The sequence below is a fragment of the Pseudoliparis swirei genome, chromosome 5 (assembly GCF_029220125.1).
Source record: "Pseudoliparis swirei isolate HS2019 ecotype Mariana Trench chromosome 5, NWPU_hadal_v1, whole genome shotgun sequence".
Lineage (NCBI taxonomy): Eukaryota > Metazoa > Chordata > Actinopteri > Perciformes > Liparidae > Pseudoliparis > Pseudoliparis swirei.
The window spans coordinates 1,738,652-1,752,568 of record NC_079392.1 but is presented as its reverse complement, the minus strand read 5'-3'; the positions used below and the strand labels follow the sequence as shown (position 1 = coordinate 1,752,568).

The 13,917-nt window shown below is 48.1% G+C and overlaps 1 protein-coding gene across 1 annotated transcript in view; it reads left to right on the top strand.

The window, feature by feature from the left end:
- Window positions 1-641: 641 nt before the first annotated feature.
- adamts10 (ADAM metallopeptidase with thrombospondin type 1 motif, 10) overlaps window positions 642-13,917 on the top strand; it is a 48,365-nt gene continuing 35,089 nt past the window's right edge. The window contains exons 1-3 of the mRNA XM_056414940.1: window positions 642-727; window positions 7,518-7,895; window positions 12,395-12,454. Coding sequence (XP_056270915.1) covers window positions 7,796-7,895; window positions 12,395-12,454 — 160 coding nt within the window. The 5' untranslated portion in view covers window positions 642-727; window positions 7,518-7,795. The remainder of the gene's footprint in view (window positions 728-7,517; window positions 7,896-12,394; window positions 12,455-13,917) is intronic.

The window sequence follows — 13,917 nt, the reverse complement described above, 5'->3', positions numbered from 1 at the left end:
GAGATCCGAATCAAGTGATATTAAAAACAACGTTACCATAAACTCTTAGTTAGCTTTTTTATTTATTTTGACACCCCCAAAAAAACTTGAATATATAGGACTTTTATTTTGCTAGTTATAAACCGGAAGTTAAACAATCGAAGTTTGAGTTAATCGAGATCCCAAATCTAGTGATATTAAAAACAACCTGACCTCTTTATTCCCCCTCCCCAAAAAACCTTGAAGATACAACATTTATTTTGCCAGTTGTAAACCGGAAGTCAAATAATCACAACGGGCAAAATAAAAGTCGTATCTTTTTCTTTTTTGGGGGGTCAAATAAAGAGCCTAACTGAGAGTTTATGGTCAGGTTGGTTTTTAATATCACTTCATTTGGGATCTCGATTTGGGATCTGTGATTATTTAACTTCCGGTTTATATCTAGCAAAATAAAAGTATATCTTCAAGGTTTTTTGGGGGGGGTCAAATAAAGAGCCTGACTGAGAGTTTATGGACTCCCAGTTATGGGCTCTATATTTTACCACCCCCCCCAAAAAGAAAAAAAAATACGACTTTTATTTTGCCAGTTGTGAAACCGGAAGTCCGATAATCCCCGTCGGAGTTGCTAGACGTCGCGCTGGTCCTGGAGGTGGAAGGAGTCTCTTCAGTCCGCCGCCGCACCGCCTCCTCTCCGCTGCGGGACTCACGACTCACCGCGGACGCGTCTGCACCGGGACACCGGGGGAAGGTAAGAGCGCGAGCCCGGCCGTGCGCGGCGCGCCTCTCATGCACGAGCCTGAGGAAACACTGGCGGCGGGCTGCCGACGCGTCCAGACGGTCACGTTATGCCCGTGAACGCTGCTGCAGGAGGACCATCTGTAGTTTAAAAACGTTTTCATTGTGGAGTCCAGGTAGTGAAGCCGTGTGTGTGTGTGTGTGTGTGTGTGTGTGTGTGTGTGTGTGTGTGTGTGTGTGTGTGTGTGCGCGCGCGCGTGCATGGAGCTTCCCAATGGAAAACAACTGTACTAATGATGCATTAAAGCTCTGGCCTGTAATCCATAACGCATGACAGGTTTCACAGTGATTGATGAATTATACCTTAAAACAAAAAAGTCCACGCTCACTTTGTGTGGTCTGATGTAACATGATGACGTCACTGGGCTGGATGAACTCAGTGAACAGCAGTAATTAGTCTGATCAGCTGTCTGTTGGTCATCTGAGTTGCTTCATTCATTATTATCCCAGATACTGTAACTGTGACGTATTATGGGATACTGGTTTAGGGTTTTATGCTCACTAAAGTTTCCCCCCGATCCTTAAACTAAACGTGTGTTTCCCCCCCGAATGTAACCTCTGTGAACATCTGTGTTACAGTTATCCTCTTTATGTAAGGTAAGACCAGACCAGGTGTGGCTGCCATCCCTTTCATAAAGTCAGTAACCATGGTGACCCCATGTGGGACGGACGCGTCCCGATGACGCATCCATCCCCGTTCGACGAGATAAAGAAGATAAAAGCTGAAACGTTTAGTTTTCCACATCGATTTAAGACGAGTGGATTCCCTCCGTTCACGGTTCACTTTCTCAAATGATTTGCTGCTTTTTTTACATTAAATTTTTATAAACTTTTTGGGCTTTTTTGGGAGTCAAAAAAGAAGATTAAAAAAAAAAGTGCATGAAATCCAGACGATGAGAGTCGAGAACAGAAAACCTCTCTCTCCATGTGGGCCGCCGGCTCCACTTTGTGTGGAGTCAGCTCTCTCTCTCTCTCTCTCTCACTGTTTCAGACTCTAGAGGCTCATTTCCAGAGTTCGGGGAGCCCATCCGAGGTTCTTCTTCGGCCTGTTTATGTTCCCACTTTTCATCTGCACACTGTTTATTTGGGGGAAATTGAGAAAGGAATGCCAGTCCCCCCTTTTCCTTTTTTTTTTCTCCCTTCTTTTTTCTTCCTCTCTTTTTCTGTCTTTCTGAACTCGGACCGAAAGAAGCAGAGTTTAGTCTAGAAAACCTGGTCCAGTTCTTCTGTGTTGTTATTGCTCTTACCTGTTATTGGAAGACCTGAGTGTGTGTGTCCAGAGAACTGTGGCTTGTGACCTCTCGTCTCGTTTGACCCCGACGACCTCTCGCTCGGCCTCAAGAGGAGAAGCCGCCCGTTTAATGGAATAATAAACTGAACTTAAAGCTGATTCATGAGCTACTCCCAGATCAAAGTGGAAACACTGTGTGTGTGTGTGTGTGTGAATAGGGGGGGGGGGTGCTAGAGTCGACGCTATAAGCTGAGGGACACTTAGCATCTGTTCGCTCCACACAGACTTCACTTTGAGCCGGTCACATGGCTTTGATTAGTGGGCTGCTTTTGGGGATAGCTCTCTCCGTTCTGCCCGGCAACAGTTGGAGACAAGGACGGCTCAGAAGAGAGAAACTCGCTGTGCATCTGTCGGGAGATTTAGAATTGGATCCACCGGCTTGATTACTGATGCAAATTGAGCCCACCCTTAAAAAAAATCCCACCTAATTACCCCCCCCCCCTCTCTCTCTCTCTCTCTCTCTCGTTAACAACCACCTCTTTCTTCTCCCCTCCCTTCTTTTCTCTTTTGCAAAAACGTTGTGTTTGCACTGGAAGTCGTGCGGCTCAGACCCCTCTCTCTCTCTCTCTCTCTCTCTCTCTCTCTCTCTCTCTCTCTCGCTTCGTCGAAGCCGAACATCGTTCTTCCTTCATTCCACGGACGCCGGACGACGTGGTCGCCTCGAAGGGACAATATGGGGGGAGGGGGGGGGGGTTCTCTTCTTTAAAATAATCAAAAAGGAGAGTTTAGCGGTAGTCGTATAAATCCACGCCACGAGTTTAATAACCCGCACATTGAATCGAGCAGAAGAAGAAGTAATACAAAAAATGGAGGGGAGGTTTTGACTTGAGAGACTTCAGTTGTTCCACGTATGAGGGGAAGCTGCAGCAAAGACCCCTCAGAGTTCCTCCTCCTCCTCCCTCCTGCTCTACCTCTTCCTCGGCGGGCTGAGGTGATTTAAGACTCGTCTCTCCTCTCCAGCTCGGCGTGTTCACTCTCACCAGAAAGAGAGAGAGAAGCTTCACCTCCGCTCTCTCTCTCTCTCTTTTCATTCCCCCTCGGGCTTCGCGCTCGTTTCTTTTTCCTCCCTTTTCTTTTTTTGAGGAGGCAACTTGTCTCCCCCAACCAAAAGGTTTCCCCATCTGCTTCCGATTACCTTTGGCTGCAGTTGGTTAGCCGCCAGCCATCTGGGCCCGTGTGGCGTCTCGCTCTCCTCAGACGGCATGGGGGGGGGGGGGGGAGCTGGGTGGGCAGACTTTACTGCAGGGTAGTAAGGGGTTGGGGCTTTTTTTTTTTTTTGCTGACACATTCAAACCAGAGCCAGGAAACTCCAAGAGAAGAGAAGAGCACCAGAATATACGAGTCCTGACCACTGATCCTGGATCTGTGTTCCAGGCTCCTACGCTCATGGAAAACCTGGGAAGAGTCCTGGAAATGATGTTATATTCATTATGTTCATTTACACAGTTTCATTAAAAGAATAAACATTGATATCAATATTTATTCTTTTAATCAAACTATTGTCTCATGTGGATGAACCTGTTCATTGGTCATATGGATGAACCCTGTTCATTGGTCCTGAGGATGAACCTGTTCATTGGTCCTGTAGATGAACCTGTTCATTGGTCATGAGGATGAACCTGTTCATTGGTCCTGAGGATGAACCTGTTCATTGGTCCTGTAGATGTACCTGTTCATTGGTCATGTGGATGAACCTGTTCATTGGTCACGTGGATGAACCTGTTCATTGGTCATGAGGATGAACCTGTTCATTGGTCATGTGGATGAACCCTGTTCATTGGTCATGTGGATGAACCTGTTCATTGGTCCTGAGGATGAACCTGTTCATTGGTCATGTGGATGAATCTGTTCATTGGTCACGTGGATGAACCTGTTCATTGGTCATGAGGATGAACCTGTTCATTGGTCATGTGGATGAACCTGTTCATTGGTCCTGAGGATGAACCTGTTCATTGGTCATGTGGATGAACCCTGTTTATTGGTCATGAGGATGAACCTGTTTATTGGTCATGTGGATGAACCTGTTCATTGGTCATGTGGATGAACCTGTTCATTGGTCCTGAGGATGAACCTGTGTCATTGGTCATGAGGATGAACCTGTTCATTGGTCATGAGGATGAACCTGTTCATTGGTCATGTGGATGAACCTGTTCATTGGTCATGTGGATGAACCCTGTTCATTGGTCATGTTGATGAACCTGTTCATTGGTCATGTGGATGAACCTGTTCATTGGTCATGAGGATGAACCTGTTCATTGGTCATGAGGATGAACCTGTTCATTGGTCATGTGGATGAACCTGTTCATTGGTCCTGAGGATGAACCTGTTCATTGGTCCTGTAGATGAACCTGTTCATTGGTCCTGTAGATGAACCTGTTCATTGGTCATGAGGATGAACCTGTTCATTGGTCATGTGGATGAATCTGTTCATTGGTCACGTGGATGAACCTGTTCATTGGTCATGAGGATGAACCTGTTCATTGGTCATGTGGATGAACCCTGTTCATTGGTCATGTGGATGAACCTGTTCATTGGTCATGTGGATGAACCCTGTTCATTGGTCATGAGGATGAACCTGTTCATTGGTCATGTGGATGAACCTGTTCATTGGTCATGTGGATGAACCTGTTCATTGGTCATGTGGATGAACCCTGTTCATTGGTCATGTTGATGAACCTGTTCACTGGTCATGAGGATGAACCTGTTCATTGGTCATGTGGATGAACCTGTTCATTGGTCATGAGGATGAACCTGTTCATTGGTCATGAGGATGAACCTGTTCATTGGTCATGTGGATGAACCTGTTCATTGGTCCTGAGGATGAACCTGTTCATTGGTCCTGTAGATGAACCTGTTCATTGGTCATGAGGATGAACCCTGTTCATTGGTCATGAGGATGAACCTGTTCATTGGTCATGTGGATGAACCTGTTCATTGGTCATGAGGATGAACCCTGTTCATTGGTCATGAGGATGAACCTGTTCATTGGTCATGTGGATGAACCTGTTCATTGGTCATGAGGATGAACCTGTTCATTGGTCATGAGGATGAACCTGTTCATTGGTCATGTGGATGAACCTGTTCATTGGTCATGAGGATGAACCTGTTCATTGGTCATGAGGATGAACCTGTTCATTGGTCATGTGGATGAACCCTGTTCATTGGTCATGTGGATGAACCTGTTCATTGGTCATGAGGATGAACCTGTTCATTGGTCATGTGGATGAACCTGTTCATTGGTCATGTGGATGAACCCTGTTCATTGGTCATGAGGATGAACCTGTTCATTGGTCATGTGGATGAACCCTGTTCACTGGTCATGAGGATGAACCTGTTCATTGGTCATGAGGATGAACCTGTTCATTGGTCATGTGGATGAACCTGTTCATTGGTCATGTGGATGAACCCTGTTCATTGGTCATGAGGATGAACCCTGTTCATTGGTCATGTGGATGAACCTGTTCATTGGTCATGAGGATGAACCCTGTTCATTGGTCATGTGGATGAACCCTGCTCACTGGTCCCCATGTGGCTGCCCCTGGTGGTGGTAATGGGTACTGCGGCTCTGGACGACAACATTTAGTCGTGTGGAAAATGAACAAAGAACCCCAGATCTTTAATCTGCCGTCTGGCTGAACCGTCCCTCCAGATGAGGCTGCAGTGATGTCACGCATGTGGATCAACTTTCTGTTTCGCAGATGAAGAAGAGATGAAGAAGAGGAGGACCGTGTCTCTGGACATGTACACCTCTTCAGTGTCTCCTCATGGGACGCGTCCTGTCTCATGTCCTCTGTTGTCCGACTAGCTCCTGCAATGGAATGACTAATAGAGAGATACTTATAACTCCTCCCCCTCCCAGACTCATCCCTTATTGGTCCGTGTGCCTCCTAGAGGAAGCCTGTAGTTTAGGTTCCTCCTCGTCTCCTTTCCTGTCTCCCGATCCTGTTTTGATTAATAGTTTAACATCTAACCCAGATTAGCTCATCTGGCCTCCACAGGAAAAGACTTGAGTTCATTAAAGTGCTGCAGCAACAACACATCACACCTTGTGTGTGTTGTTGTGTGTGTGTGTGTTGTGTGTGTTGTTGTTGTGTGTGTGTGTTGCGTGTGTTGTTGTTGTGTGTGTTGTGTGTGTGTGTTGTTGTGTGTTGCATGTGTTGTGTGTGTTGTGTGTGTTGTTGTGTGTGTGTGTGTTGTGTGTAGTCACATCACACTGAGTGTGGTTACCCCTCCGGCTGCTGCTATACGATGAGGAGGAGGAGGCGCTCTGAGGCCTCAAGCTGAGCAGCGGATTGTTCTGGAATAAAGTTCAATCTGCTCTCTTTGTATCCTGGTGACTCTAAAGAGGAACAAAGTCTCTGAGGGTTTGTTTATTGACGCGTTATAACCAGGGGCGCTGGTAGGATCCAAAGAAAGGGGGGGCTAAACCCCAAGGGGGGGGGAATATATGTGTCAATATATCTATATATCTATATCGACATATATATGTGTATATATGTCAATATGTCTATATAGATATATATATATATAGACATATATATATATGTCAATATATATATAGACACATATATATATATTAGGGCTGTGAAACGATTTCAATTTTTAATCAGGTTAATCACAGGTTTCTGTGGATTAATCATGATTAATCACATATATACATTTACAGGGCTCTCAAGACAGGCAAGAGCTCCGAGAAGAGTGACTTTTTTTCGTCCCAATGTGCGCGCACACGCCGGCATCCGAGCTCTGCAGCGCGCGAGACGGAGATCGGAGTCGTGTTAACGCGACACTAGAGACAGAATGACATGCTGCTGGAGAGACGACCAACAACAGACGGACTGGAAGCTCATTCTGCGCATGCGTTAAATGCGTAAAAAAACCAAAACTAGTTAAACCTGTAATTTAATTAACTGAGTTAACGCGTTATTTTTCACAGCACTAATATATATATAGACATATATAGACATATATATATATATATATTGACATATATATAGATATACATATATGTATAAATATATGTCAATATATATATATATTTAGACATATATATATATATATATATAGACATATATATATATATTGACATATATATAGATATACATATATGTATAAATATATGTCTATATATATATATTTAGACATATATATATATATTGACATATATATAGATATACATATATCTATAAATATATGTCAATATATATATATATTTAGACATATATATAGACATATATATGTTGCCTCTGGTCATCAGAGTGAACGACAAGAAGCCAAGATTGATGAGCTGCAGGCCGCCGAATATGAACCGGGGGCCGAACTACATGGGTCAATGGGATCTCATGCTCTCTCTCTCTCTCTCTCTCTCTGTGTTTCACTATGCATCCCTTGTTCCTCCCTGTTTTTGAGGCTAAATCTTTTCTCCCCCCCCTCTGAATAACTTCTCCTCCAGAGCGCTGCAGAGGACTCTAAACCTGCCACTTGCTGCAGAACCCCTCACGACATCTGTCTGGGGCTGCTGGAGACTCGTCCAGGACCAGGACCAGGGCCCATCACCGCAGGGGGGCCGCCATGTCTGTGTGAAGCCGCCGTCGTCCCGCCGCCATGGCCCAGCGGAGCCCCGAGCGGTCCCACTGCTAGGCCTCCGGGGGGCCGGAGACATGTGGGGACGGAGGCCCGGGGACCACCGCACTGAACCCTGCTGCCATAGCAACGCTACCTGGAGTAACCATGGAAACACTACGCAGCACCTGGCTGCTCTGCATCGTCATCCTGGCGGCCGCAGAGGTCGAGGGAGGTCGCAGCCGAAATGAGTTCTCCCAGTCACAAGGTGAGAGGAGGAGGAGGAGGAGGAGGGAGGGAGGAGGGGGAGGAGGCTTTTATAGAACGTCCAGTGTGTCGATGTGAAGCTTGTATTATGATCTCTAGACGCACCGTTCACTTTGTGAAAAGAGTTTTAAAAACCAGAGTTGGGGAGATAAACCCGATGACCAGCAGCGGCGTGGCATTTGAGGTCTGAGTCAATCGTGGGAGAACATCATTGTTCTCTGGTCTGTGGTCCTTCGCCCTCAGAGACACGCTCATGTCTTCATGGTCGAGGCGCCAAGAGGAAATGTGTTTCTCATTGTCGAGGAAAAGAGAGAAGAAGAAGAAAAGTTCACGAAGCTCGGCCGTGTTTAGAGATCCTCTTAAAAAAATGAATAATGTTATTTCATTTGTACGGTAAGGATTCAAAGAACAACACGCGCCTCATTGTCACTGTGATGTTTAAAAAGAAATGTCATTCACATGTAGGCTAAAATGAGACAACAGAGTTCAGGCCTGCAGGTCTGGGGGGCCTGAAGGTCTGGGGGGGCCTGAAGGTCTGGGGGGCATGCAGGTCTGGGGGGCATGCAGGTCTGGGGGGCCTGAAGGTCTGGGGGGGCGTGAAGGTCTGGGGGGCCTGCAGGTCTGGGGGGCATGCAGGTCTGGGGGGCATGCAGGTCTGGGGGCCTGAGGGTCTGGGGGGGCCTGAAGGTCTGGGGGGCCTGCAGGTCTGGGGGGCATGCAGGTCTGGGGGGCCTGAAGGTCTGGGGGGCATGCAGGTCTGGGGGGTCTGAAGGTCTGGAGGGGCATGCAGGTCTGGGGGGCATGCAGGTCTGGGGGGCCTGAAGGTCTGGGGGAACTGCAGGTCTGGAGGGGCATGCAGGTCTGGGGGGCATGCAGGTCTGGGGGGCCTGAAGGTCTGGGGGAACTGCAGGTCTGGGGGGGCATGCAGGTCTGGAGGGGCATGCAGGTCTGGGGGGCCTGAAGGTCTGGGGGAACTGCAGGTCTGGGGGGGCATGCAGGTCTGGGGGCCTGAAGGTCTGGGGAACTGCAGGTCTGGGGGCATGCAGGTCTGGGGGCATGCAGGTCTGGGGGCCTGAAGGTCTGGGGCCTGCAGGTCTGGGGGCATGCGGGTCTGGGGGGCCTGAAGGTCTGGGGGCCTGCAGGTCTGGGGGCATGCAGGTCTGGGGGCCTGAAGGTCTGGAGGCATGCAGGTCTGGGGCCTGAAGGTCTGGGGAACTGCAGGTCTGGGGGGCATGCAGGTCTGGGGGCCTGAAGGTCTGGGGGCCTGCAGGTCTGGGGGCCTGAAGGTCTGGGGGCATGCAGGTCTGGGGGCCTGAAGGTCTGGGGGGCATGCAGGTCTGGGGGGCCTGAAGGTCTGGGGGGCATGCAGGTCTGGGGGCCTGCAGGTCTGGGGGCATGCAGGTCTGGGGGCCTGCAGGTCTCGGGGGCATGCATTTCTGGGGGCCTGAAGGTCTGGGGGCATGCAGGTCTGGGGGCCTGCAGGTCTGGGGGGGCATGCAGGTCTGGGGGGCCTGAAGGTCTGGGGGGCCTGCAGGTCTGGGGGGCATGCAGGTCTGGGGGCATGCAGGTCTGGGGGCAGGTCTGGGGCATGCAGGTCTGGGGGCCGGCAGGTCGGGGGGGCATGCAGGTCTGGGGGGCCTGAAGGTCTGGAGGGGCATGCAGGTCTGGGGGCATGCAGGTCTGGGGGGGCATGCAGGTCTGGGGGGGCATGCAGGTCTGGGGGGGCCTGCAGGTCTGGGGGGGCATGCAGGTCTGGGGGGCATGCAGGTCTGGGGGGCATGCAGGTCTGGGGGGGCATGCAGGTCTGGGGGGGCCTGCAGGTCTGGGGGGGCATGCAGGTCTGGGGGGGCCTGCTAAACTTGAAATCTTCGTCCACAAATCACGGCCATGTGCTCCCCCCCCCCCCCCCCCTAAAGCACCCAATCGAAGAAAAGCTTCTAAGCACCCAATAGAAGAAAAGCTTCTAAGCACCCAACAGAAGAAAAGCTTCTGAGCACCGAACAGAAGAAAAGCTTCTAAGCACCCAATAGAAGAAAAGCTTCTAAGCACCCAACAGAAGAAAAGCTTCTAAGCACCCAACAGAAGAAAAGCTTCTAAGCACCGAACAGAAGAACAGCTTCTAAGCACCGAACACAAGAAAAGCTTCTAAGCACCCAACAGAAGAAAAGCTTCTAAGCACCGAACAGAAGAACAGCTTCTAAGCACCGAACACAAGAAAAGCTTCTAAGCACCCAACAGACTTCAAGAGACAGAGATCTCTGTCAGGAGTTGGTGAAGGCCCCAAAAACAGACGCTTGCCTGTGTCTTCCCTCCTGCTTCTGAGGAGACATTATAGCCTCTGATGAGCCTCCTTCCCCGTGTCCCTCTCTTGTGGTTGGATCTGAACCATCAACCCCTCTTCCTCCTCCTCTTCCTCCTAGAAGTCTTTCCTCAGCTGAGCCGCCCCATGAAGGCGTGTCCCGGCCGGAGGGAGGGACCGTTTTCCATCCAGAGTATTTTCCTCTCAACTATTTTCATTTGGCCGATAACAGAACCCACGTCGGGGGAGGGGCGGAGTTATCGAACATCTCTCTAGTCAGGGAGAGCTTCCTGTTTGAATTTAGCGAGCGCGATTTCCACTGACCAGGAAGATATTTCACTATTGTCTAACCGTACTCCATCAAGGGGTTAATTATCCAACGTGTGGACTAGTCTATCCTCTCAGGGTTAAGAAGACGGGGGAAGCAATCATCACATTGCATGTGTAGCAACAGTCATAATCCCCTTTATAAATGAATAAACGTTATAAAACGGGTATAAAAACTCTAAAGTCTTATTCTGAAACTCTTCCTCTCTTCACGCTTTAACCCTTCGACGTGTTTCCACTGGTGGACTCTGTGAGGTCTCTGCTCCTCGGAGGCGAGTTCTGTCTTCTACCTCATCATCGCCTCTCTTCAGTCGCTCTGCGCGGTTCTCCGGTCTCGCCGAGCGACTCCTCATCGAGGGAAACGCTCCGGAGCTCCTGAAGAAGAGTCCGACGAAGAAATAACGACTTTAAAGTTCCTGGACGGCTGAAGTTGAGCCGGTGTTAGGAAGTAAAGATGAGAAGCTCAGGACACTTTGTGAGGGTCTGGACACAGAACCATGAGGGTTCTGAAAGGGTTCTCTAAGAGGCTTTGTGGTTCTACGAAGAACCATCACCTACTGGAGAACCATTCTTCAGTTTGAGGCACCTTTACAGGTTCTTTGAAGAACTCTTTTAGGACATGGTTCTCTAAAGAACCCTGGTTTGAAAGGTTCTTTGTGGAACCATAAATGGTGCCTTAAAGAAGCATGTGTTGAAGGTTCTTTGAGACACCTTTATAGGTTCTTTGAAGAACTCTTTAAGGAAATGGTTCTTTAGAGAACCCTGGTTTGAAGGGTTCTTAAAGAACCATGTTTTTAAAGGTTCTTTGAGACGCCTTTCACACATTCAGATAGAAGAACATTTGACGTGAAATAGAAAAAGGCCAAAACCGCTGAGTCAGGTACCCTTTGAAGAGGTCCTGGTCCATTGGGCCATTGTTGTTCTTTATAAGAATAAGAATATACACTTTTACATGTCATTGTTGTTCTTTACATGTCATTGTTGTTCTTTACATGTCATTGTTGTTGTGTACATGTCATTGTTGTTGTTCTCGTGAGTAGAACTCAGAGCCAGGTCTGTGTTGTCGTAAACTCTCCGGGTCAGAACTCCCGTAGAACCTCACCAGCGTTTTTAATTGTGCTTTCGCTGTTTTGTTCAAGTGTTTTTATCTGCCTATAAAATGTGTTCCCAGTCCGGAGTTCTGCCAGCCTGAACCGGGCCGCTGTGAACTCTGGGTAATTACTCTGTGGGAGAAAAGAGCTCCAACCAACCGAGCCAGAGGCGGTTCTGAGGAGAACTGGACTCATTCTGCCGGGGACCTTTCCCCCCGTCTGGCTGGCTGGCTGGCTGGCTGGCTGGCTGGCTGGCTGGCTGGCTGGCTGGCTGGCTGGCTGGCTGTGTGTGTGTGTGTGTGTGTGTGTGTGTGTGTGTGTGTGTGTGTGTGTGTGTGTGTGTGTGTGTGTGTGTGTGTGTGTGTGTGTGTGTGTGTGTGTGTGTGTGTGTGTGTGTGTGTGTGTGTGTGTGATAAATCCCCGCCGGGCCTCGGCACAGACAGGAAGTATACAGTTTCAGGGTAGCCATGGCAACGTTCCCTTGGCCTCGTGGAGGCACCCCGTCAGCAACGGGACCAGAAATTCTGAAAGTTTCCTCTCCTCGCCAAGTGGGTTTCTCTCTCCGTCCAGAACCAGCCCTGTCGCGTGGTTCTAAATCACCAACTTTTTAAATGTGGGCTTCAATATAAGTTCTAATACGGGTAGATCAAATCCAGCTTTCTGATTGGTTGAGAGTCGGTGTACTCTATTGACGATACAGGACGGCCTCTTGTACCTTCTTGCTTAATTAAACTTTGATTTAGTTTTTTCAAGCGCTCCTCTTCTTCATCTCTTCCCCTCCAGCTGCCTTCCTGTCGACTCTCGGCCGGTATGACATCGCCATCCCGGTGCGCGTCGGACCCGGGCCGACGGCGACGCTGACGGAGACACGCAGCACTTAGACCCCAGGAGGCGCGCAGAATCAAGAGAGGGCCGCCTGACTCTGTAATGCTTTACAAATAATAGATCTTACATTTAATCAGGGTTCGTACGGTCATGGAAAACTGGGAAAAGTCGTGGAGTTTAAAATCTTTTTATTTCCAGGCCTGGAAAATTCCTTCAAAAAATTAAATCCCAAAAGTTTTGAAAAAGTCCTGAACATTTTATATTCATATGTTTATTTACACAGTTTAATTAAAAGAATAAACTAATATATTTAATATTTTTATTGTATTTTTCTGACTTAAATTTTTTTTTCTTCTTATATATATATCTGGAAAAAAATGATATTTTTAAAATATTTTTTTAAGTAAGAAAAATACAATAAAAATATATACAGACGGAATAAAAGTTATACGAGGTAATAATTAAGTATATATATATATTTTCTTCCAATATTCTTACTGCTCACTACTGTGCGTTGGTCAACACGCAGTGAACCCTGCTTATCCCCATCTTTCGACTCCTCTACATTCTGATGAGTCTTCTATTGAACTCTCTCTCTTCCTCCCGTCCCTCAGCTCTTCTACCAGCTGTCCACGCCACGCAACAACTTCCTGCTGAACCTCACGCTGCAGGGCGGCCTGCTGTCGCGACAGTTCCGGGTGGAGTACTGGAAGAAAGGCCGCCTGGCCTGGAGCCGCCCGTACTCGCCCCGCTGCCACTACGCCGGACACCTGCAGGACCGGCCGCACGCCAGCAACGTGGCCCTGAGCAACTGCAACGGCCTGGTAAGCCTGACCCGCAGGTCATGTCCACTCGGTGGGGTCAGCGGCAGCAGAGGAGGGGTCAGGAACACCACTTCTGGATCAAAAGCATGACGTTCATATAAAAGCTGAGCACTCGGCTTCATGCAGACCACAGCGTGGTCCTCAGAAAGGGAAACTCATCCTCAAGAGGTGCTTTACTTCTGATACAGGTAGTAGCTCAAGGGGAGGAGGACACGTCGATTTAATATCATTTGCAACTACTTCAGATTTACACATTTTCACTTCACAATTCAGGAGACATTCATTATTAATTTTACAAAACCCTCCAACGTGGTCCTCAGAAAGGGAAAAGATTACCTGAAAGGAAATGATCTAATTCATCTTAAAAAGGTGCTTTATTTATTTTTCTTATACAGATAGAGTACCTGTATTGTTCTTGTACATATTACCACCTTCTGTATTGTGTTTTCCTTTATATTTTGTATTTTTTTCTTTCTCATTATAGTGTTATTTCTAATAACTGTTGACCATGTGTCTGGACCGCTGCTCTAGAGGCACACATGGAAAACAAAACCTTGAATCTTGATTCTTAATCTCATAGGAAGAGGACATTTAATATAATTGTGCAACTACTTCAGATTTACATTTTCACCAGCACTTTACGATCAAGAAGACATT